Raw genomic sequence first — 25,383 nt, forward strand, 5'->3', positions numbered from 1 at the left:
AGCTTCTGTGTTCAAGGCCTCTGTGGTGTGTCTTACTCTCCTTTCACAGCATGAGAGAACAAAATAAAATAAAAAAAAACAGGAGTAGGGCCAGAGAGGAATTATCTGGGATATTGTATTAAATTCTATTTCATAGTTGGCTCTCGAGTGCCAGTGCAGTGTAGTGGATGGAGTGTTGGTTAAGGACTCAGTAGACCCGACTTCAAGTCCTCTCTCCACTACGGGAATTCACTGCAGGAGGGGATGTAAGAGTACAACGACTTCTTAGATACTTCTACGAATCTGGGCCCAGATTGGCTGGCCTCTTTATGCAATAGGCCATAAATTCCAGATTGCTAGCTGGGAAGGAGCTTGAAAATAACTTGCATACTGCATTATCATCCTCTAAGAAGCGAACCTGGCTTCAACATCATCAACCATGTGGATTTGGGACATTAATAATTGCATATAAATCGGAACTACCCACAAGAACTTGATACACAGCCATGAAGATGCGTTGTCACCGAAAATTCGCTGTTTTTTGTTTTCTGGTTTTGTTTTGTTCTGTTTTGTTTGTTTCCTATTCTTAATGGTCGATTAAAGATATCACCTGTTCCTGTACAGTATTTATTATAGATACCTCTAGAATCCTGCAAGGGTCGCCTGAAGTGGGAATGGCCTTGAGGACGCCACCCACCGACCCACAAGCAGCATCTCAAAGCTCCGGCTAACCAATGGCTCCTAGAAGCCAGGATTTGGCACGAACGGTGATTGGTTGCTGCGGCATTTCATTACGATTCGAAGAGGTTGTATAAATTCTAGGAGCGCGGAAGCTACCATCTCGGAAGACTGGAAAAGAGAGGGGGGGGAGTAAAAGGCACACCGCCGCTCTTCCTTTATGTCCAACTGTCTTGGCAGCGGAGGTAGAAACGTGCAAGCGCTACTCGCTTTTTGAGTCCAGCCCTAGACAACGGTTCCTTTGTGGCGTTTCCCAACCACAGATTTCCCCCCTTTCTGTTTCCATCCCCTCTCCACCACCCTTAGCAGAAATGGTTGAAGCCACAGGGCCATTTTCTTTCCCGATCCGGGGCTACACGTGGGTGGCTGCAGCGTTGGCCGCAGGAAGCGAGGTGAGGGTGGTTTTGTTTTCGGCCAAGTGGGAACGGTCTTTGAATTTGTCTGTGACTTGTCTGCCTCCCTCCTTCTTTCTCTCTCTCTCGATTTGGGGGCTGGGCTGGGCGGGGGGAGTTTTCCCCTTCGGGGTGGCTCAGTCTCTAAATTGAATGTCGGATTCCTCTCTTTTTGAATTCTTAGCGCGTTGTATAATCGGTGCTAGTTAAGCCTGCTTCACTCGGTCTTTAATAACATCATTTTCCCCCCTCAGGAAGCTACTGCTGCTGTTGTTGATGCTGCCTGGGGCGGCCTTTGTGATCACCTTGTTACTGGCCTGTTAATGGATTTGATTTGAGTTAATTAGTGATTACGCTCACTAATCACTGCCACAAAGATATTGAACAGAACACAAACTTCAGTCCGCGGGGGGCCAGGGCAGAATGGTGTCTCTTACTTTTTTCCTCTTTTGATCCCGATGTAGAATGGCCCCCAAAGGGCGGAAGAGAAAGGCCCAGGCAGCCCCGCGGGGGGAGAGGAACGGTGCAGAAGAGTCGCCCAAGAAACCGAAGGAGACGCAAGGATCGGGCCCTCGTGTCGTCATTGAGCATTGGTGAGCATCTGGCCTTCCACGCGTGTCTCCTGCTTGGTGGTGGTGGAGGAGGAGGAGGAGGGGAGCCTGTGGGGGACCTTCAAGACTTTCCAGTGTATTCTCGCATCTCAGCGTGCCCCACCCTTGAGAACAGTTTGTTATGTGGACACACCCGAGGGGGAGCGTTTTCTGCCACAGCTGTTGAGTGCCCTTGCCTTCGACGCTCTATTGGCACAGACACTGGCATCATTTCGGCACCAAGTCAGGTCAAGATATGCTATGTATTAGAGCCTTTGGTCATTCAGGGTTGTGGCCTGTGCAGGTTTCAGTGCAATTGTTTTATACACCTTTGTAACCCACCCTGAGATTCTGTGGTATAGAATGGGCTATAAATGTTTAAATAAGTTCATAAATAAGTAGGCCATCTGGTAAAAGAACTAGCCCTTTAAACATGTGAGTTTAAATTACTGGTATTTGTACACGTGGAATACAGTGGATCCAAAGGGAGGAGCTCTTGCTATTTTTACAAATATAGATGATACAAATTTGGAGGGTGCCCCCTTTTTTATTCTCACTTAAAGATGGTACTTGTCATCAGTAGTTCTTACAAGTATGGGTCATAAGAATTTTTTTCAAGAGTAATGTGGATTGATTGGGAAGAAAAAGAAAACTTCAGCAAATTTTCATTTTTTTAGTCAGGTAAAGATTGTAGCTCAAGTGAGAATATGTAAAGTCTGAACTGTAGATCTCATTCTGCGATGCTAAATGGCTCGTGTGAAGTAAGAAAAGGAATGAAATTCTGCAGTGAATTCCGCATGGAGTGGAGAGGGTGCCCTTTTCTCTTAAGATATTGTTTCTGTGGTTCTGTTTTGGTTCAGTGGGTGCTTTTTAAGTAGTGGCTCGGGAAGAGCCAAACATCTAAATGCTTTTCTTTGTTTTCTAGCAAAAGCTGACGCGTCTTTGGGCGCAATGCTGATGCTGTTAGCCAGGCATTGCGGCAGACCTTTCCTGATATCCTGTTAGAGGTGAACCCTGAGAAGCCCCGCAGGAATAGCTTTGAGGTAGTTCTGCTGAAGGAAGATGGCACCAGTAAGTTGTTTGTCCCAGGAAGGGTGGGAGGCTGGGGGACCATATGCAGTTGCCATATGTACCCATATCTAGTGTGTGAAAATTCCAGGGAAAGGTTCGTTGTTTGAGATCATCACTTGCAGTGCCAGTAGCTCTTGGCATAGCATTTGACTTGACAGAATGTGTACCACCATAAATCCACGTAGTACGTCAAACAGCATACAAGTCCTCTTGCAGGCATTCTCATTTGCAGTGCAAGGCAGTTTGGAGAAGGCTAAAAAGCCTTCGTCTCCTGATTTTGTTTTCTCAAAAACCTAGTGCAAATCAGAAAGGACTGCTGTAGGTCTGTGTGCCTTTCAGTGGAGGGTATGTGTGCTTCCAGAAGTAAAAAAACTGGCCAGTAAACTGAGCCAACATCTATCTGTGGATCCACCAGAAGGTTCTACAGATGCAGGAGCTGAAACATCACCCGTAGAACATCTGTTGTATGAACTTGGTTTCAGAATGCTTTTACCTGCAGGGTTTGGCAACAGTCACTAAATTCCTGATTTGCTGGTTTGGCAGCCCCTGCCCAAATAATAAATGCTATATTTTAAACAGTGTGGTGTAGTGTATAACGTGATGGACTAGGACTCTGGAGAGCCTAGCAAAATGCCAGACTATCTGATTGCAAGGGATTGGGTGCAGTGCTCATCCCTTTTCCTGTAACACATATGGAACCAGCATCTACTTTCTGGGACCAGTGAAGAGGTACTCAAAGGCTGAGAGACATGTGTAGCATCTATTTAGTTTACTATTCATGTCTCTGGACTAGAGAAATACTTTAAAAATTTCTCAACCAAGAAACTAAAGTCTTCTGAAGTCACAATTCCTACTTCCACCACAACAACCCCTCTGCAATCATTCAGTAGTGTTCTTTAGTGATGATGTGTTATTCAAATTTTTTGGACTCCCAACTTCTAGGATTCTTTAATAATTCCCCAGGCAGAGAATTGCAGTTGGAGTTCCAGCCCACAGACCCACACTTACAGATACCTTCAGACAGACCTACATTTTACTCAGCTGGAAAAGGACCTAGTGGCCTAGCTCTCGCCTTACTTCCTGTTAAAAGAGGGAGCTGCCTGATACTATTTGTGAATCCCAGAAAGTGTAGTCTAATAATGGGCAGCAACATTAAGAATTCCCAACAACTGGGCAACAATTTTACCCTCCTTGTGCACCGCTTTGGGCACCTTATGTGGAGATGCAGTCCTGTTTCACATCCAGGTCAGTGAATAAAGGTCTTGGTTGATAAACCATCAGGTGACCATAGGACATAGTGGTGCCATCACCAGTCAGATCCCATTTTCTGAAGCTGCTCTATCAGTTGTGTCTTGACACTCTGCCTTCTCATTCCTGTTCTCCTCTCATGTCATAAGGCCAAGAAGAACGAGTGAATCAGTAGTGCAGACAAAGGTTGTACTCAGAAGCCTCTTTCGGAAGCTCTTGGGAACTACTAAAGGCTTTTCATTCGATGAATGTTTAGACAGGACTTCTCTGTGAACAGGTACACATGGTAGGGCCTGAGCGGTCTTTGGCCCAACCCATATGGCAGTTCTTTGATTTCTGGTCCATAAGACCAGACATCCTCAAGATTTCTCTTTCTACTACTCTACGCAGGCATTAGAACTAGACTAATAAAGGGAATGAGTAATTCCATGTAGTTTAGATGTGATTATTGCCTGGCACTTAGTCTCACTACTTTGTATGAGTAACTAGCTGTTCAATCTACAGACATAGTCCTGTTTACAAACCAGTACAGAGAGGTTTTCTGTGGTTGAGCATTTGTTGGCAGTCGTGTAAATGTAAATGTGCCTGATATGTCTTTGTCTTGTGCCCTTATTGATTTTAGAGGTGGAGTTATGGAGCGGCCTTAAGAAAGGGCCACCACGCAAGTTGAAGTTCCCAGAACCAACCAATGTCGTTGAAACCCTGAAGGGCAACTTGGACTAAAGTCAACAATTGGGCATAGTTGCCAGTGGTAAGTTGGTACTAAAAAAAGTTTCCTCTTCTACTGGAAGTCCCTTTATAATTTGAGAAGCCTAGCTCTCTGCTTCAGTTGCCTGATGCTGACTCACAGATTTATTTGTTTAAGATAACTACCACTGCAGCAGAGTAAGAAAGCAAGCTGAAAACAAACTTAGTCTTATACCTATTTGATGTAATAATTTCTTTCTTTCGGTTTTTTTTTTGGTTATATTTATTTGTTGTTCCATGTGTTTGTAAGCCGCCTAGAGTGGTCGCAAGACCAGATAGGCGGGATATAGAATGAATGAATGAATGAATGAATGAATGAATGAATGAATAAATAAATAAATTGATTCCGTATCTTGGCTACTGCAAGGTACATTACCCTTCAATGTAGCAAGCCTGATCTGTGCTTAACAGCTTTTTCCCCCCCTCTCAGCACATCTGGCGAACCATTTACCCCATGTGAGTTGGAGCATATATGATGGGATATGATTAAGTGGGGTAAATAATGAAACTCCTGTCATGTCTCTGAAGCTGCTGCTCCTCTTTCAGGAGAGAAATGGACCAGAGCTGCTGTTTTCTGCTTTTCTACCTTTTATTTTAAAGTCTGTTTGAAACTTTTGGAGATAATAAACCTTGTTTCTGAATAAAAATGAATTTCTATGTGTGTTTAGTTATTAATTCTGCTCAGTTAAATGAATGCCTTGAAATAGCTTCATTCTAGGTATACCTTGGTGCAGTATATTTTGTTAAACATTTTAATGGACTGCTTTCCTAACTATCACAGCTTGCACAATGATATTCCGTAAAAATACAATGCAGTTACATAGAATCGGGGAAAAGATAACACTTAAATGTTGTTTAGGACAAGCCAAAAATATTGAAATCATGTATCATAAACATTCAAAGTTGATTGAACAGGTTTCCTACAGCAGACCTGAAACTTGAGTAAAGATGTAGTTAATGTGACCACTAGCGGGGAGTTCCACAACCACACTCCTAAAGAGAATGTTGGTGCTTCTCTAAATCAAGTTGCCCTCCTAGATCAGTGGTAGAAGGGTTGCACCCTTTTCAACCTACCTGACTGTTCAGTAAGAAAATGATGGTGGGCTTACAATCCTGTGTAACAGTACATGGATTTCAAATGGTGGATGTATTAACATGCTTTTGTCCCCACTTTCTGTATTTCTCCAGTAGCTTCAGGCTCCCCACTAAAAATCTTCTTGGGCTCTAACTTAATGTCTATATGATTATTCCTAAACAGACTTGATTATTTGCTTTGTGCAATTATGTAACTAATTTTAGAAGTTACTTTTTACTTCCTAGATTTCCACCCAGCATATCCAATGGCCCTTAGATATTTAGAATCACGGAATGCCTTTCTTGTGGAGAATCTCCACATGAGGATAGATCCAAAAGTGAAGAAAAGTAGTCTTTTAGACCAGATAGGCGGGGTATAAATCAAATAAATAAATAAATAAATAAATAAAACGGCTTACACTGATCAGCCACAATAAAACCACTGACAGGTGAACAGCATTTATTATATCATTATAATTGGACCAGTCAAGGCGTGGGATATATTAGGCAGCAAATGATCAGTCAGTTCTTGAATTTTGTAGGCTGGAAACAGGAAATATGGGCAAGCAAACAGATCTGAGTGACTTCAACAAGGACCCAGTCTAGATGACTGGGTCAGAGCATCTCCAAAATGGCAAGGCTTGTGGGGCGTTTCTGGTATGCAGTAGTTAGTACGTACCAAAAGTGGTGCAAGGAAGGACAACTGGTGAACCAGCATCATGGTTGTGGGCACCAAGGCTCATTAATGACGGGCTAGCAAAGCCTGCCTGTTTCGATCACACAGATTTTCTGTAGCTCAAAATGCTGACAGAAAGGTATCTGAACATACTGTGTATTGCAGTTTGCTGCATATGGGGTTACGTAGCTACAGTGTGGGAAGTTTTAGTCTAAAGTTCCATCTTGTGGCTATTTAGGGATACATCAGTGATGTTTAACATAATCATTATTTTAGTATAATCATGCATTCTCCTGTGATTCTCCTTATAATCATCCCATTGTTATGTGATTCTCGTTGTGCACAGGCGTGGAATGCCTTAAGACTGATAACCACACGACGCCTCTATGGCCAAATTCTTATCTTATGCTAATTTTGCTTGTTTTGCATGCTTAATAAAAACGTCTGGGGTGAAGAAGGTAGCCATCTTCTTCTTCTCTACCGGTACCTGAATACTAACAAGATAAAGTCTGCAGTGTCTTTTTTATCAGAGAGTTCTCTCATCAACTGTTGCCGGGCAGGCCTGGTAATAGTTCCCTGGCTATTTTCCCACACTACAGATCGGTCAAAGTGCCCATGATGACCCCTATCCACCACCAAAAGTGCCTACGAGGGCCACAAGTGTGAGAACTGGGCAATGGAAGAAAGTTGCCTGGTCTGATGAATCACATTTTCTTTTAGATCAGGTGGACAGCCAGGTGTGTGTGCATCACTGACCTGGAAAAGAGATGGCACCAGAATGCACTATGGGAAGAAGGCTGGCTGGCGGAAGCAGTATTATGCTCTGGGCAGCGTTGTGCTGGGAAAACCTGGGTCCTGGTATTCATGTGGATATTACAGTACTTATCTAGAGATACCACCTATCTAGAGATTGTTGCAGACTACAGTACAGTCAACCCTCAATTTACAAACTTAATCCGTTCCGGAAGGAAGTCAAAAAGTTCATAAGTCCAATCAGCATTTCCCATAGGAATGCATTGAAAACCAATTAATTTGTTCAGGCTGTTTTTTTGTTCTTAGGTCGAGGGGTGGTTTATAACTAAAATCATTAGTTCCCATAGGAACTAATGTAAAGCTGGTTAACCTGTTCCTAGCACTAAGGGCAGAACTTTTTTTCTTTTTTTCCTTTTAACTTAAGATGACAGGTTTAAAAAAAAAAGAAAAGAGGGAAGGAAGGAAGGAAGGAAGGAAGGAAGGAGGGAACAGACACCTTTTCAACCAAGACAAACACCTTCTGTGAAAAACCAAGCATCTCTCAGACAACAGATCAACTTAAAAAGCACCTTTTCAATCAAGACAAGCCAATACAAGCACCTTTTGGGGGGAAAAGGGGCAGTAAAGGAGGGAAGGAATATTTTTTAAAAATCCAAAAATCACTTTTTTTTCAAAAGCCAAAGAATAAACATATCGTCCGTACAGCACTGTACCAGGAAGTCTGAAGACTGGCTCCAAATCCACTCAAAACGCTGGGAAGAGCGAGGAAGCAGAGAGGCACCCTCTTCACTGGCCAACGGTTAACTAGAAAGTTCAAATTTCGCACCTTCCCCACCTCCCACGTGTTTTTCCAGTTCGTAACTTGAATCTAACTTTGCAAGTCGAGTCAATATTTTTCTATCAGAGCGGTTTGTAAGTTGAAATGTTTGTAACTAGGGCCGTTTGTAGTACCTCGACTTAAGAACTTAATCTGTATTGGGACTGTGTTCTTAAGTCGAAACGTTCTTAAGTCGAAGCACCATTTCCCATAGGAGTGCATTGAAAACCATTTACAGTTGTGTTCAAAATTATTCAACCCCCAATGCTGTAAAGGGGTTTAGGGACTATAGTGTACATTTGGAATTGTATTCAGAATGAAATCCTACAAGGACGTTTTAAAGAACCAAATGCAACTAAAATAACATCAATTGTTTATGTAATACTGTAGTAAATGTTTCTTTTGTGGTTTCTTCATTGCCACAATTATTCAACCCCTTAAAGACTACCACTCTGAAGAAGAGAGGTTCATTCAGGTGTTTTCGATCAGGTATTGAAAACACCTGTGGATGTCACCGAGCACCAATCAAGCATAATAAGCACCAATTAGGCAGCTTTAAAATGACTGTGATACTCAGCTCCTTCTAGACATTTACTGGTGTGGTTACAAACATGGTGAAGTCAAGAGAATGGTCCAGGAAGACAAGAGAAGAGGTGATTTGTCTTCACAGGAAGGGCAATGGCTATAAGAAGATTGCAAAGAAGTTAAACATACCAAGAGACACCATAGGAAGCATCGTTTGCAAATTCAAGGCAAAGGGCACTGTTGAAATGCTACCTGGTCGTGGAAGAAAGAAGATGCTGACTTCGAATGCTGTGCGCTACCTAAAGCGTAGAGTGGTGAAAAGTCCCCGTGTGACTGCTGAGGAACTGAAAAAAGATTTGTCAGATGTGGATATAGAAGTTTCAGCTCAGACAATAAGGCGCACACTGCGTAATGAAGGTCTCCATGCCAGAACCCCCAGGCTTGTCTTGCTGTCTCCCAAGAATAAGAAGAGTCGACTGCAGTATGCCAAAAGTCATGTGGGCAAACCACAAAAGTTGTGGGATAGTGTTCTGTGGACTGATGAAACAAAATTAGAACTGTTTGGGCCCATGGATCAACGCTATGTTTGAAGGAGGAAGAACAAGGCATATGACGAAAAGAACACCTTGCCTACTGTGAAGCATAGCGGAGGGTCAATAATGCTTTGGGGCTGTTTTGCTTCTGCAGGTACAGGGAAGCTTCAGCGTGTACAAGGTACCATGAATTCTCTTCAGTACCAGGAGATATTGGATGAAAATGTGATGCAGTCCGTCACACACCTGAGGCTTGGGAGACGTTGGACCTTTCAACAGGACAATGATCCCAAGCATACCTCCAAGTCCACTAGAGCATGGTTGCAGAGGAAAGGCTGGAACATTTTGGAGTGGCCATCACAGTCACCAGACTTAAATTCAATTGAGAACCTCTGGTGGGACTTAAAGAAAGCAGTTGCAGTGCGCAAGCCTAAGAATTTGACTGAACTGGAGGCTTTTGCCCATGAAGAATGGGCGAAGATACCCGTAGATCGCTGCAAGACACTTGTGTCAAGCTATGCTTCACGTTTAAAAGCTGTTATAACTGTAAAAGGATGTTGTACTAAGTACTAAGATTGAATGTCACTTGGGGGTTGAATAAAAACTAATGATGTGAGCACAGAAAAGACATTTGTGGTTATTTCATTATAAACTTAAGGTTGTATTTCTCTGACCTACAAGTGCCTCTTTCATGTAAATGTAAGCAAGATGACTGAATGATCAAAATCAATGTCAAAATGGCCAAAACATTCAATTTCAGTGGGGGCTGAATAATTTTGAACACAACTGTAATCCATATGTTTTTCGTTCTTAAATCGAAGCATTAGTTCCCATAGGAGCTAATGCAAAGCCAGTTAATCCGTATCTACCACTAAGGGGCAGGCCATTTTTAATTTTTTTTTCTTTTGACCTAAGGTGAACTTAGGTCAAAATAGGAGAAAGAAAGGTGTCCCCCCCCCCTATTTTTTTGGTTCTTAAGGCAAGGCTCCATTCTCAAGTCAAAGCAACTTTTTGCAAACGGAGCCATTCTTAACTCGAATCATTCTTATGTAGGGATGTTCTCAAGTCGAGGTACCACTGTACATACACTCCTTCGTAGCAAGTGTGCCTTGATGGCAGTGGCTTCTTTTAGCAGGATAATGCACCCTAACACACCAGATTTGTTCAGGAATGATTTGAGGGGCATGAGAAAGAGTTAAAGGTGTTGTCTTAGCCTTCAAATTCCCAAGATCTTAATCCAATGGAGCATTTATTGGATGTGCTGCAACACCAAATCTGATCCACGGAGGCCTACCTTGCAACTTCCAGGACTTACAGATCTACTGCTAATGTTTTGGTGCCAAGATTATAACTGAAGGACCCAAAATCTACTGGAAATAACACACATTCTGTGAGCTATCCAGTACTGAGTTAACCCTTTGCTTTCCAAAATCTTGTTCAGTTTGTACTGTATACCCTTCCACACAAAAAAACACCCTCAAGATTCCTTAACTATACTCTTGCGCTGCACCTATTTAGTTTTTATATGCATCAAAAATCTGCAACATTTGTTCTTTTCCCTAATCCTCCTCCCCTTCGTATTTCTAAAATTCTTTTGTGCAGATGACTTTTTTTTTCTCCTCTGCAACACAGGTAGATTTATAAGTGATGCAATTTTAATAAAACAAAGTCTTAAGAAAATTCAAAACTTTATTTGAACAAGTTAGAACTCAACATTTATTCTGTTCTTTGTGCCATCTGCTCCTCAGAATGTTCTCCATACACTGAAGGCGTTGGGGTGTGAGGGAAGGAAGAATTTGGCACAACTTCGTGGAAGTATGGATCACTGCACTTGAATACATCTCTCTGTGAAGAAGTTGTAAACATAAGGGAGATGGGTTCAATGACACACACACACCTTTGCATTTATTTTTAAGCCCCTGGGAACCTTCTCTATATAAAATTCAGGAAGTTGGTAAGACACAACTGTTCAACTGCATCAGATTCTGAATACAGCAGGCAAGCTGTCTGAGCAGATACTGTACATAGTGAAATAGGAAGGTAAGGACTTTAGCCTATAGCAATGCATTGTGCCAATGCATTAGAGGATGCTTTAACATCTTCAGATAAGCAACTACAAATAATGTTGCTACGATGCTGCGGTAAAACCTGAATAATACCCACTCCTGGGAAGTGTAGTCAATTCCTGAGCAGTGAGCAATAATGAATTGTACTGCTGGTCTACACTTCTTTATGGCGGGAACGAACATACAAAGCTGAAGGGGACAAAAAGAACAAAAGCACCAGTGTTGTCATCCCACTGCTGACAAATGACTCAGCATAATGGTTCACATGAAAACTTGTAATTGTTAAGATACAACATATAGAAAAGTAGATTTAGCCACCCAACTGTTAAGTTTTTTAAAAGTTAGCTTACAGATGAAAGTGCGGTTTGAACAATTAAGGATGACACAGTAAACAAGTCTGTTTATCTAAAAAAATTGATTTCATCCTCTGAATTAGAGGAGACAAGCTGGCTTTGGCAAGTAATTTAAACGCCTTTCTGTTCATCACGGGAGACCTACATAATGTTCTTTTATTTGGGCAAAAATATAACAAACAGTATTCCCATATAAAATCTTTGCTCAACCCAAAAATTCTTTTCTAACACAAAAGTTTCATTGCTCTTCCCAGACCCACTGCTGTATGGTTTTTGCTTTGTTTTGAAAGACCTGAATCCCACTAAGCAGGTCCCAAGGAATTCTGGCAGTCTGAAAACCTAAATTAATTATAATTAATTATAACTTAAATATAATAACCATGATTGGATAAAGGTGAGCAATGAGTAGGGAGTAGTGATGAGGAAGAAACCCCTCTGAATATCTCCCAACACTTGAAGTGTGCTGTTAAAAAATGTATAATACTTATTTGCTATCAAAGTTTACGTGCAATATTGAGGCCTGTCCCACATCGTTAGATAATCAAAGCAACTGCTTGCCCCAGCATGCACTCCCTAGTTCAGAATATCCACTTCAATTTCAGGAGAGGGATCTGGACGGACACATTCAGAACAAACATAAAGTTCCTCTACCCCACCAACATCTAGTTCGTCCTCTTCTAAGCTGGCAAAGATGCACGACAGCTTGCAGTCCACAGCTTGAATGTGGGGCTTCGTTTCTGTACCCAAGAGCTCCGTTTTGTAAGACAGCGCCTCTTGGTCCTCATCACATCTCAAAGTGACAGGCAGAGGTTCAGTAAACCTTGCAGCCCCATTCTCTAAGACAGACAACAGAGGTTTTGGCACTGTCCCATCATTCAGAGAGACTGGCCTGCACAGGTCAGGAGAATCACTGATGGATTCATTTGTTGCAAGGGAAGGGGAGCGGAGAACTGGGTCCAGCAAGGGACATCCACTAGATGAACCATCAATTTCTTTGAGGGTTTCTAAGTCAGTAGTCTCTTGCTCCCTCTGTAGGCTCTCTTCTATCTCAACCAATAGTGCAGAAACTGACACTTCTGTCAGACCTCCACCTTTTTCTTCAGCCCCAGTACTTTTTAGAGGACTCTTGTTTCCTCCCTGTGCAGGGCATGCCATATGTGTGCCTTCTGGAACAGCAGTGACTTGGGATTCACCAGCAGCAGCATCTACCAGGAGCAAATCTAGCATGTGTTCCAATTCCCCTGCTGAAGCCAGGCTGTCATATTGCTCATCCTCAGCCACATACTCCGTCATAAACATGTTCAGATCATACGGTATCCCAGCTGTACTATCCCCTTCAACAAACGCCACCTTGCTTTCATCCTGTTTTACCACGTTCTCCTCGCTACAACACACAGTCTCTTGTTTTGCAGGCAGGAGTCTAGCAGAGTTAGCTGATTGTTGCCCATCCGCTACTGATACAGGGTACCTAGGTTGAGGCTGGGAGACCTCACCCTTCAAAGGGCACGCAGTGTTTGCTGCTCTTGCAGGCTGTGTGGCAGGTGACTCCTGCACCACTTCCCAACAGCTGCCATCGATAACCTTTCTAAGTTTTACCCGACCAATCTGTCCTGCCCCAGAGGGAATGTCAGAGCTGGGAGCTGGCTCACTGAAGTTGCGCTTCCTGCTTTTATTAGGCTTTGGAAGGAGAGGACGACTCAATAAGCCTGGTAAATGGATACTATCTTCAGCATCTTTTGCCTCATCTTTACCAGGGTGACTCTTCTGCCTCCAGAGGCGCCTATTGGGCCTTGAGAGCTTGCTGGACATCATAGTGCTATGGTCTTTGGTGGCAAATGGCACAGGTGAAGGTGCTGAAGAGACCTTTGAGCGATGCAGCTTAATCATTTTTGACTCCTTCAAACTTACTATAGGCTGTCTCTGTACTGTGCCAGTCTCTTCTTCATGCAGAGCACCACTCTCACTGTTGTCCAGTATACTCCTTACCATGCCAGAAGGACGCTTTTTAGCTTTTGTTTTCAGTGGTTCAGCTGTGACTGTTGGGCCTTTGGATATCTGCTGTTTGTCACCACTCAACGATGCTACAGAAGATTTTTGCTTTTTAATCTCCTTTTGCTCCGTACTGTTATCATTACTGATCACTTTAGCACATGGAGGTTTCATCACTCTATGTTGCTTGCCTGTACCTGTCCAAGATGTCAGAGAGCTGTGACCATCACTAATAGAGGGTGACTGTATCAAACATGCTTTTGAAATGGATATTGGACTGGAGAGTTGCAAACAGCCCCGATTTAATCGTGGACCCAATGATTTTTTTACTAGTTTCCCTCCCTCTAGTTGAAGAGACTCCAGCTCTGACACTTGAAGCTGCCGTGCGGCAGCAAGAATATCCTGTGCTTCTTCGCGAGACACCTCCATCTCTGAAGTGTAGAGGAAGTCCACCAGCTTCCGCAAGGTCCCAATCTTCAACCCTTGGATCTCTAGCACCACCTTATGTCCTTTGGGAGGCCTTTCTCGCTCCAAACGCTCAGTGAAGAAGGGGCTGCAGGCTGACAAGATGCAGCAATGAGCTGGAACAGCTTCCCCTAGAATCAACATAATCATTAGTAGTTATTTTATCAACAGACAAGCCCAGCGAGAGAATCCTCCCTATAAGCTGGCCCCCAAATGTTCCAGTCCCCAATAAACCATTTTCATGGGATTTCCCACACAGTTCCTCAGGGAATTATATTAAGAGATGCACTGTTCAATATTCATTACAAGCAATGATAACACAGTTCTGCCATGTTTGTTTTTTAATACTGTAGTGCCTGGCTTTATGATTGCCCCGCATTACGATGAAACCACTTAACGACGATCTTTTTGCGATCGCAATTGCGATCGCGAAACGATGGTCCGAATGGGGAAATTTTGCTTTGCGATGATTGGTTCCCTGCTTCGGGAACCGATTCTTCGCAAAACAACGGTTTTTGAACAGCTGATCGGCGATTTCAAAATGGCCACTGGGTGATTAAAATGGCTCCCCTCTGTGTTTAGGGATGGATTCCTCGCTGTACAGGCAGCGAAAATGGCCGCCCTATGGAGGATCTTTGCTGGACGGTGAGTTTTTGCCCCATTGGAACGCATTGAATGGGTTTCAATGGTTTTTTTTTTCACTTTATGATGTTTTCGCTTAACGGCGATTTTTCCTGGAACGGATTATTGTCGTTAAGCGAGGCACCACTGTAGTTTATTCATCAGCAGTTCAGCTGAAATAGCTATACTTGTTTCTATAACTCCTTTTGGAGGTGCAAGTAAATTAAAAGAACAGAGTAGCAGATAGAATAAAGATTTCATTTAACTCACACTACTCTTCCCAACTGTGAAGGCACTCTGATCCTACAAAACACATGATTGATTGGGCTATACGTTTTTTGTAGCTACATGGAGATACTGACTTTTCCTAATATAAATTTACCCTTTGTTTCAGTGTGGCTTGCTTAGAAATGGGAGCCCTGGTAGGCAGAAAAGTGATAAATAACTATCTGAAATATTTTTTAAAAAATACGGTAAAATGAATGTTCTTCTATTACAGCAAGTGGGGTGAATGTATAAAAGCTATAAGATGATCTGGACAAAAACAAAATACTGCAAAAGGCTCAATAATTCTAAGCTAAGCACTCACTCACATTTTGTATCTAAAAATCAACAACACAGTGGGCAAAACCCTGTTGCTGCAGTTACACCAGTGTAAACCTGTTCCTGGCTCCAGAAGTAAATGATTTAAATTAACACAAAGTTCCCTATCCAACCCTAACCCCACCCAGCCTCCACTTCAGGTTTGGAGATTTCCTAGGGCTCCACTTTGCCCTGAGAAGCCTTTAGGGGCTTCAGGATGGAGGGTTTTCATGGTCAATTGCTGTGAGATTGCCACCACTTAGTGCTTAAAATATGATACATGTACTTATTTCCCCCTGCAAGCACCTCTTTCCTCTAACTAGAGTGCAAGTAGATTGTGGTATTCAGTGGTGAGGGACAAGGATTGCACAGATAGTTTGGGGCAATTACTTCAGGTATCACAGCCAAACTGAGAACTAGTCTATAAGATCTCCACTCTTCAAATTCTTCAGGAAAGAAGCTACCATACTAACAAACATGGATCTGAGATATTTCTGGTAACTGTAAAATCAAAGTACCAGTCAGAACTTTAGAAAAAACTTGAGATTTTGAGGAACTGCTATCAAAATGTTCAGTCGAACATGAAAACACAGTTGAAAATGAATGGGTCTTGGAACAAAGCTTCTGAGTGCCAAGATTGCTGGAACTTTCTAGCTCAGAGATCTAACTTCTTTCTCTTATATCCTCCCAGTTTTAAAATAATTACCTTCTGCCTGTAGGACAACATCACAGAATAAGTCAGCTCTTTGCTGGTGATGCAGCTGCAGGAACACCATGCGGAGCAGGCGGGAATTCCGATACAGAATCTTGGAATTTGGAGCTTGGGAACTCATGGCAGCAGAACCTCTCTTCCTTTGTCAGGTGCCAGATTTCTGAGAAATAAAGAGTTAGGAATGTATCTGCCATATCCAGGCAGCAATGCTCTTGAGTATATGCAACCTGACATGAAAGTACTGTAATCTCCACTGAGTGCCAAGGAATTTACTCCCAAGTAAACATGCACAGGAATAAGCCATATGCTGTGAATTTGGGTTCCAGCAGTGCATGTAGCCACAAGAAACTCTGCCAAAGTAGGTCAATCTATAGTAGTCTTCCCACCACACCATTGATGAAAGCTATTTCACTTGTGCAAGGCATTTCATTAAAATGAGATTTCCCAAAGTGTTCCCAATTATCAGAAGTACCAACATTTTCACTCTTGCCATACTGATTGTGACAGCTGCTCAAGTGACACTGCAAAATATTCTAGTAGTCCATTTGGACATAGAGGTCTTTCCATCATTCAGCTTGCTCATTTAAATGTGGGACACAGAGAACAAATCACAAAAACTGCAGCTGCACAACATCCATTTTTAAAGGTAAAGATGACAGCTAAAAAGATTAAGAGCAGCTTTTAAACCAACAAATAGTGCCAACAGTTGTCCGAGTCTATTATATAGCAGTCTTGGCGCCTTCCTTATACATAGGTTTTAGATGAGGTAGCCAAGTTAGTTTGTGCTAGCATATCAGGCAAAAACAGAAGCAAAATAAAGAAGACAAAACTGTTGTAGCACCTTAAAGACTAACTACTATATTTTAATGTGTGCTTTCCTCCATATATATTTGTTTGCTTCACAATAATCCCAGACACAAAGCCATCTGCCAAAGTGATTGGGAATGAAGGGCACTGGAGTCGATGTATTATTAAAATCCACCACTTGATGGACTGGAAAAAGAATGAAAAAAGTTCGTGTTCCACAATGAGATCAGACAGATATCTCTTTCAGAGCTTCACAACTTTAATGCAAATCTCTTATTTTATGACCCAATTATTTCACAGCATTCCACAAAAAATATACCACTATTGCAGCACAGTTATTGTGATAATTGTAGAGCTGAAAGAGACCCAGGTTATCAAATCCAGCTTCCAGAAGATTTACATCCTGTTTCAACATACACTCATTACACTCCCTTATTGGAGGAAAAAAAACAATTTGAAGATTTATTGACCTCGCAAGCTTCAGGTATCACTTAAAATATACTTTCTGTGTTATGTATATGATTTCTGTGGAGACAAAGTAATAATATTTTGGGAAATATACATTCAAACTGAAAGAAGAGAAGAACAAGACTGGTGTGAATGTAACTAATAGAACATGCAAACCATATTGCCAGACAACATCAATCAAGTTGAGCTAGGCAGACTTCAAAGGCTAAGTTTATAAAAGTGGCAAATAAAGAAGGAAAATAGATGTGAAATGTTGACATCTGAGCGTTTAGCCTGGAGTCAGGAGGTGCAGCATAGCCTCTCCCAATTTGAAAAGACACTTGTTCAGCCCGTCCGAGACAAAGAGGCAACCCCAAAACCAGCAAAATCAGGAACTGGACAGGGGACAGATTGTATTTGTCTTCAGTGTCGAAGGTATTGTCACTCTCGAATTGGCCTTCTCAGCTACACTAGACACTGTTCCAAGTCCTCCATACAGAGCACGTTACCATAGTCTCGTCCTCTTATCAGTTAACCTAGGCCAAACCCCAGTCAACTTACAGGTGAATGATATGCAAAATCTCCCTTTACCCTGATGTTCTAGTTAACTGCTGATAGTACTGTGGTAGTTGAATAAAGTGTGAAATATGTTAAGTAGTAAACTTTCACTCTGTATTTGCAATCTGAAATTGCACAGATTAACTGAAAAAATATTCTCTGCTGAAGATGTGCTGTTTACAGCCATGCACTTCCGGTGGCATTTATTTATTTATTTATTTATACCCCACCTATCTGGTCATTTCGACCACTCTAGGCGTAAAAAGAAGGGAGAATGTATCAGCAGTTACCCTGCTATACTTCTTAGGCATCCTTCAGTCTCGAGAGACTATGGTAACGTGCTCTGTATCGAGGACTTGGAACAGCGTCTAGTGTGGCTGAAAAGGCCAATTTAAGACAATCCCTTCCACAGTGAAGACAAATATAATCTGTACCCTGTCCAGCTCCCTGATTTTGCTGCTCCCGGGACTGTCTCTTTGCCTCGGCCTACTGGACAAGAGTCTCTTCAAATTGGGAGAGGCCATGATGCACTGTTTGCCTCCAGGCTGAACGCTCAGATGTCAAGGTTTTCCATCTGTTGAGGTCCATTCCTAAGGCCTTCAGATCCCGCTTGCAGATATCCTTGTATCGCAGCTGTGGTCTCCCTCTGGGGCAATTTCCCTGCACTAATTCTCCATATAGGAGATCTTTTGAAATCTGACCATCAGTCATTCTCACAATATGCCAAAGCCAACGTAGACGTTGCTGCTTCAGTAATGTATACATGCTGAAAATTTCAGCTCGATCTACGAGCTAGCCTGCTATAATAAACAAAGATAATATCCTAACCAGAATATCCTGTTTTTGGACTTCAACAGGCATCTGGTTGGCCGTTGTGGGCACAGAATGATGGTCCTCTTTATTCTTGTCAGAAGCACCACAGTACACAGTACAATCAGGTATGTGATTCAATCTAGTAAGACTATGTTCTTATATATTTTAAAAACTGGAGAAAGCACATTCATGTATCAGACAAAGAGTTCTGCCTATACACCTAGCTTAAAAGGATAATGTTAAAAGACAAAAATGCTGAAATTCTGTTGCCTCACATAGTCACAACTAGAGTAGGCCCATGAATCAGTGGGGATCTGATGAGCCAACTCCCCCTTAATAATTCCATGGGCCCAGCTACTCTAGTTGTAATTTACTAAACAGCAGGATTTCAGGCAGTAGCATCTGAAGTAGGTTAAGAATGTATGAAACACCATGCTAGATCAGACAAATGGGTAACTTAGTTCAACATTCTATTTCTGACAATGACTGTGGGAAGGCAACGTCCATCCTGCTGCTACTCCTAACCATAATTTTATTACCTCCTGCGCTTTCTTCTGCTACAATACTTTGTTCAGACATTCTACACACAAAATAGGAAGCCCCCATTGAAGCACTTCCAGATGGAAGGGTAAATGCCCAAGTACATACATGTTTAACATGCCTTTGCACCCACAGCGCAAATCACACTCTTTTATTCTACATTAACACACTGCATGTACTACTTCTCAAAATATTGTAGTCACTATCATGAAGCAGAATCCCTTTCTTGATACTGTAAACAGAAACTGAAGATGTGGCCATGTTTAACTTCGCACCCCTTCTGATTACAGTGGACCCTTGACTTACAGACGGCTTGACTTACAGACTTTTTGAGTTACAGACTTCTCTGGCCGCAAAATTTAAGGTTTGACTTGCAGACTGAGATTTGACTTACAGACCAGAAAAAAACCAAATGGAACAAAAACGGCCTGTTACGTGATTAATCGGTTTTCAATGCACTGTAGGTCAATGGAGACTTGACTTACAGACTTTTTGACTTGAGAACCGCCTTCCAATACGGATTAAGTTCTCAAGTCAAGACCCCACTGTATTAGACTCATCAGAGGCTGATGTCTGCCTGCAGGAAGTGCTTTGCCCCAAAGTTTCAGGGTGAAATAACCCCAGCTACACAGACCATAGATTACTCTTATGATTAAACATTTATAGAATTGCACAGGTTACTATCCTCAGCACTTTGAAGATCACTGTTCTGGGTAGAGTTCCAGCAGCTTAAGTGTCTTCACTAGCTCACATACAGCTAGTAAAGTGTCTTTGACTATCTTTACACTCTGAACCACTGTATGGCAATAGTTCCAGTTTTCGGTGTACATTCTCCATTCCTCCCCAGCTAATCTCACTATCAGTGAGAAAGGATAACCCAAACTCTATCCAAGTCCATTCAGTGAAACCCTACTAGGGAAAATAAACTACAGTATTTTAATGTTAATTTATGTCCAGCCTGACAGTGGCTGGTTTGTTTTACTGACTTTATATTTGAAATAATGTTTTTTGTTATACTAATACTGTATATATTTTAAGAGTACTCACTCTCACCTTTCCTCCTCGCTGGGCCTTCGAGGCAACTAATAACTCAAGTGAAAACAGAAATAGAAATCGACGTGCTTACAATAAATAAATTGAGGGCCCAATATAGCCTAAAAACTTATGAAACACTCCAGATCTCCAGTTGCCGGCATGAAGGCGGCACCTAAGTATTTTAAACAAACAAAGTGACCCGTAGGTGCAATGATCTACACCCGCAGAGACAACTTCTATTTCCTTCTACCCTTCTCTCTACCGCCATTTTTGGCACACCCCCTCCCTCAATTAAGAAAGGCACCTGCAATTAGGAGAAAGGAGTCCTCCCTCCATTCGTTTATTGAACTAACTAACTAAAGAAGTTCGAAAGGAAGGCGGCTCCCCGCCCCACCTTCACTACAGGACTCCCTCCTCGCTTGAACGAGGGGGTCGGTCCCCGAGTCCCTCACTCCCGCTAGGCGCCGAGGGTACGCGTCCCTCAGCCAACTGGGCACCACCCCTGCGGGAGGGCGAGGGGGGCGGTGGCGGCGGCGACACGCGCAGCGAGCGCACGCGGGCAGCGCTCCCCTTTGGCCGGGCTTCCCAACGTCCCCAACGCCGGAGGGACCATAGAGGGAGAGAAGCGCCCGCCCGCACGCGCCAGCCACGCCTCCGCGCCTCTCGCGGCGCCCAGCCTCTGAAGCCGCCCTTCCATTGGCTGCGGCCCCAACAAGTAGAAACAGAGAGGGAGGCTCTTGGCGCGAGAAATCTGGACTTTTTAAACAGAGAGGGAGGCTTGAAAGAGTGTCTGTGCTGAGCCACGAGAGGTTAGGGGTCGTGATAGATTTTTAAGGGCTCTCACTTTTCAAAGCGGAGCAGCAGAAGGTTGCTGGATTGCAGTTCGCATCAGCTATAGCCAATGGTGAGGGATGAAGGGAGTGGTAGTCGCATGGAAAGCCACACACAACTGCTGCTCCCTGATATAAGAGTAGAAACACAGAATACAGCTGAGAGACATTTAGTCTAATCCTGTTCAGAGGTGTGCCTGTATTGAACCCTACGGCTTTGGTGCTCTTAGTTCTGCCTAGATTGAGTAATTTTATAGGTTGGTTCATCTGAAAGCTGCTGCTTATAGTGAAGTATTCCAAGAATTGAGATAAGGCTCAGGCTCTTTCACATTGCAAGGTGACCTCCTTTGGTAAGAGGAGTTTGTTCGTTTGTTTAGTCATGCCCGACTCTTCGTGACCCCATGGACCAGAGCACGCCAGGCCCTCCTATCTTCCACTGCCTCCCGAAGTTGTATCAAATTCATGTTGGTTGCTTCAATGACACTGTCCGACCATCTCATCCTCTGTCGTCCCCTTCACCTCTTGCCTTCACACTTTCCTAACATCAGGGGCTTTTCCAGGGAGTCTTCTCTTCTCATGAGTTGGCCAAAGTATTGGAGCCTCAGCTTCAGGATCTGTCCTTCCAGTGAGCATTCAGGGTTGATTTCCTTTAGAATTGATAGGTTTCTCCTTGCAGTGCAGGGGACTCTCAATGTCCTCCTGCAGCACCACAGTTCAAAAGCATCAATTCTTCGGCGGTCAGCTTTCTTTATGGTCCAGCTCTCACTTCCATAGAGTGAGAGCTGGAGTTAGAGATACAGTACTTTAAAGAATGGCCTTAAAAAGAAATTCACAGAATACATGGCAGTCATGCATCCTTAGCTGAGAATAGCTCTCCCCACCCTGCCTGCTACCTCACTCAAGTTGAAGCCCCAGCCAAAAGGCCTTGCTTCCACCCTCACTGTATGGCCTGCTTAGCAATGATTCCTAACCTTGGCTCCCCAGGTGTTCTTGAACTAAAACTCCCATAAGCCATCACCATTAACTGTCCTGGCCAGGATTTCTGGGATTTGTAGTCCAGGAGCACCAAGGTTGAAAACTACTGTTTTATGAAGTAGCAGGTATTCTGTAATGCAGAAGTTGGGACCATTAGTTCCTCCTAGAGATTAAAAGGCCTGGAAAAAATGGGGCGGGGGAGTTCTTTTTCTGTGCTTTTCCAAAGCTATTTTTAGTTTTTGTTTTTATGGAAAAATGGAAAAGAAATATGGAATGTGGAATATGCTTTTACAATGGTAAATAATATGTCTATGACATGGTATTCAAACTATATAGCATAAAGACCTTAATGAAGGACTTCTGAGATTTTATGTATTTTAAATTCTCCGAGAAACTCCCTCCAGTTGTGAATTTCGTTGTATGGTATACTGTGTATATACTTACAATGACAATAAATTATATTATTATATTATTATTATGGACTACAAATCCCATAGTCCCCTTCCACTAGCTTTGCTGGTGAGACTGATGAAAGTTGTACATCAAAGCATCTGAAGAACCAAATGTTCCATTAACATTTGAGGTTGATGTGCCTGCTTGTTTTAATGGCCAAAATATTGTGGCTTTGCATAGCAAATTGATCTAGAGAAGGCCCACTGAATCAAAGGCAATTTGGTGAGTCAACTCTAAGTTCCACTGATTCAAATGACACTACTCAAACTAACTTATTTTGGCACACTAAGTTGCAGTTACAGTAGGCCCATCAAAATCATTGGAACTTACAGAGGAATTGACTCATTAAAAGCTCATTGATTAATGGACCTACTCTAATGTGATTCACTATGTTAAGCAATAGGATTTTTTTTTTAGCTAGAACAGTTTCTTGCTCCACATGTTGCACTGTGCATGTAGACATGGTGCACCCATATCAGTGGTTTGCATAGTTGCCCTATATGTGGGTGCTCTACTTATATTTTCTTTATCAGATATTGCTTCACACTAATTGGCCAGATAATCTGTAGTAAAGGGGGGTGGGAACTATTCATGAGCATTAATATCAAACTGTTTACATTTCCACTGTAGTGATTTCTTGTAACTTGTACTAGATTAGAAGCAGATGTTAGAGCTTGAAAAATATTTTAATCCAATTTTCTGTAGGTGTATTGCTCCAGAATAAGAAATATCTATTATAGTCCTTACTCCCTCTCACATTTATGTGTTGCTGCATTACTCAGTCATGTTTTGTCATTTTAAACATTTTAACTGTATTATTTTGCTTCGTATGAATTATTTTTATTCATATGTTTGTTAGTCATCTTGAAGATTTTTGGAATGGAAGGTATGGTATGAAAATAAATACAGTACATACATCATTTCACACACACGAATGCTAGGAAAATCAGAACCGATTTAAGCAGTGAACAATTAACCTGTGTTAGCAATTTCTCAAAGAAGTAGGTATGTTAGTCTGTTTCAGTATGTTGGCAAAATTAAGGGAGGGAAAAGGTGAAAAAGGGGGCAAAATATTGTGAAACTGTGAACACTAAAAGAATTATTTCAGTGTGAACCTTCATGGATCAAAATCTGCTTTTTTAGACCTTAGGAGTACAAATTCTGTGTTCACTTGTTGATTTATTTAACGTATTTCTACCCTGCCTTTCTCCTTAAAAGTGGCCCAAGGCAGCTTAGATAATTAAAAGACAATATTTAAAGCTAAAAACAGTAAAGATGCAGTACTTAAAAGGACCAGACAAATACCACACTAAAAATGGTAAACAAAAGCAACACTAGAAACACATTCAATGCAATAATGCACAACAATCCATTACAAAATCCCACTCAGCCAGTCACTAAGGGAAAGCTTGCCTGAAGAGAAAGGTCTTTGCCTGCTTGCAGAAGGTCAACAAAGATGAGGCCAGCCTAGCTTCCTGTGGAAGGCAGTTCCAAAATCTGGGAGTAGTAACAGAGGAGGGCCTCTTCCCACCAAAGTACCTGATGTTTTTAACACCCAAGTAGGCTCATAAAGGGAGATGTCCTTGAGATAGCTTGCATCCATTTAGAGCTGTAAAACAGTGCCTCCAAATCCCATCCCAGAGAGAGAGATTGGCCAGAAGGATACCATGATTGATGGTATCTAAAGCCACTTAGAGGTCCAGCAGAACTAACAGGGACACACATAATGGTAGACTATTTATGTTTATCATATCTTTAACACATAGCCACATTGCATGTTACAAGTAAATGTGTAGGTGACTCATTCTTCTTTTCATGCTTCTTGTCATCTTGTGAGGTTATATCTGCACATATGCAGGTACGCTCAAGATCACATTCTGGTTTAATCCTACTTTTTGAGGATTTTGAAAGATACAGGAGATTGAAATCTAAAGAAAATAATCATAAGACTTGCAGTGAGTTAATCCTGAACTCACCAACACATGTTGATTTCACCACATGGAGCACTGATGTGAATTGATCCTGAAAGGAGGCAGTAAAAAGTACTTTCTGTGTGACTAAAACCATGTTTCTTACTTATTCACTTCACTATGAGAAAGTGTGGAATCTCCCATATTTGTAATGTATTCTTCACAAATGCAACAGTGGGCAGCCCTTTCAAATATGGCAGTCCTGTACAGTACTACTGTCCTTTGAACTTGTTTTCTTTAGATTCATTATCTTGAAAAATCTTTGCCACTTGTGGCTACATGAGGGCTGGTCTTTGGAGCACTGCTCTAGAACCTGCCAGAGTGTGAACTAGGCACCAACAAAGGAGAAGTGTTCACAATGAATAGGGGATGCCAGCAAAAAAGAAATAGACACAGTGTCAGCACAGTGTTGCATTAGCAGCTGGACTGGTTTCATGATGCAGAATCTTTTTTTTAAAAAAGTATTTAGTTGGATAGACATGCTGTACCTGCCCTCTTTATGTACGCTTACCCAAAATCACTGTCAGGAAACAGTTTGAACCCAAAGATTTTGATGCAACACTGGCTGGGCTGGGGTGAATTTTCTAATGGGATGAAGAATTTGGCACTGAAATGGACTGCCTTGGAAGGAATTCTCTCCTTCATTGAAGGTTTGATACACATGTTGGAGGGCCACATGCGATGGATTAATTTTCTATGTATTTCCTGCATCTGCTGGGGATTTTACTATATGACTCTTACTACTGTATAGGACTCTTGAGAATATCTTCCCACTCTACAATTTTATGGTATCTGCTAGGATCTTGTGAACAGAAACTAGGCTTGACATAAGGTGGTCACTTGCAAAAATAGAGTTCTGGCTCCTGTACCTTTAAATAGTTTTGCAGGAGAGGAAATGTTACAAAGTGCAATTGCCATTGCATCACAAAAGCTGGAATTTCCTCTTTTACACAACTGTTACAGATGCAGTAGCCTTATCATCTCTTGCATTATCATCATCTCACTATAAACATGTGTAATGATG

The 25,383-nt window shown here is 42.2% G+C and overlaps 2 protein-coding genes across 8 annotated transcripts; one reads left to right on the plus strand and one right to left on the minus strand.

Annotated features, from left to right (window-relative positions):
- The first annotated feature begins 971 nt into the window (after window positions 1-971).
- SELENOH (selenoprotein H) lies at window positions 972-5,416 on the plus strand. The gene is made up of 5 exons (XM_072985433.2): window positions 972-1,109; window positions 1,574-1,702; window positions 2,625-2,770; window positions 4,641-4,769; window positions 5,196-5,416. The coding sequence occupies exons 2-4, from the start codon at window positions 1,575-1,577 to the stop codon at window positions 4,739-4,741; spliced, it is 375 nt and encodes a 124-aa protein (XP_072841534.2). The 5' UTR covers window positions 972-1,109; window position 1,574; the 3' UTR covers window positions 4,742-4,769; window positions 5,196-5,416.
- A 5,398-nt stretch (window positions 5,417-10,814) lies between these two features.
- On the minus strand, window positions 10,815-23,992 carry BTBD18 (BTB domain containing 18). Of its 7 annotated transcripts, none has more exons than XM_072985439.2 (4): window positions 23,929-23,992; window positions 15,926-16,091; window positions 13,924-14,147; window positions 10,815-10,988 (listed from the first exon to the last, which is right to left on the minus strand). In XM_072985439.2, the coding sequence occupies exons 2-4, from the start codon at window positions 16,050-16,052 to the stop codon at window positions 10,860-10,862; spliced, it is 480 nt and encodes a 159-aa protein (XP_072841540.1). In that variant the 5' UTR covers window positions 16,053-16,091; window positions 23,929-23,992; the 3' UTR covers window positions 10,815-10,859. The 7 variants fall into 7 exon arrangements, 6 of the variants coding, with proteins under 6 accessions (XP_072841540.1, XP_020647968.1, XP_072841539.1 ...); XM_020792309.3 differs by lacking the exon at window positions 23,929-23,992 and adding an exon at window positions 20,144-20,791; XM_072985438.2 differs by lacking the exon at window positions 23,929-23,992 and adding an exon at window positions 20,150-20,790.
- Window positions 23,993-25,383: the final 1,391 nt, after the last annotated feature.

This window comes from Pogona vitticeps, chromosome 1 (assembly GCF_051106095.1).
Source record: "Pogona vitticeps strain Pit_001003342236 chromosome 1, PviZW2.1, whole genome shotgun sequence".
Taxonomy (NCBI): Eukaryota; Metazoa; Chordata; class Lepidosauria; order Squamata; family Agamidae; genus Pogona; species Pogona vitticeps.

What these genes read in the sequence shown, in the direction of transcription:
- BTBD18 (XM_072985434.2), bottom strand. Translation starts at nt 13,725, where the DNA reads ATGAAACCTCCATGTGCTAAAGTGATCAGTAATGATAACAGTACGGAG. An exon ending in ACGAACTAGATGTTGGTGGG is followed by an intron (nt 10,989 to 12,213) that starts GTAGAGGAACTT and finishes ACTTCTTCACAG; the next exon opens with AGAGATGTATTCAAGTGCAG.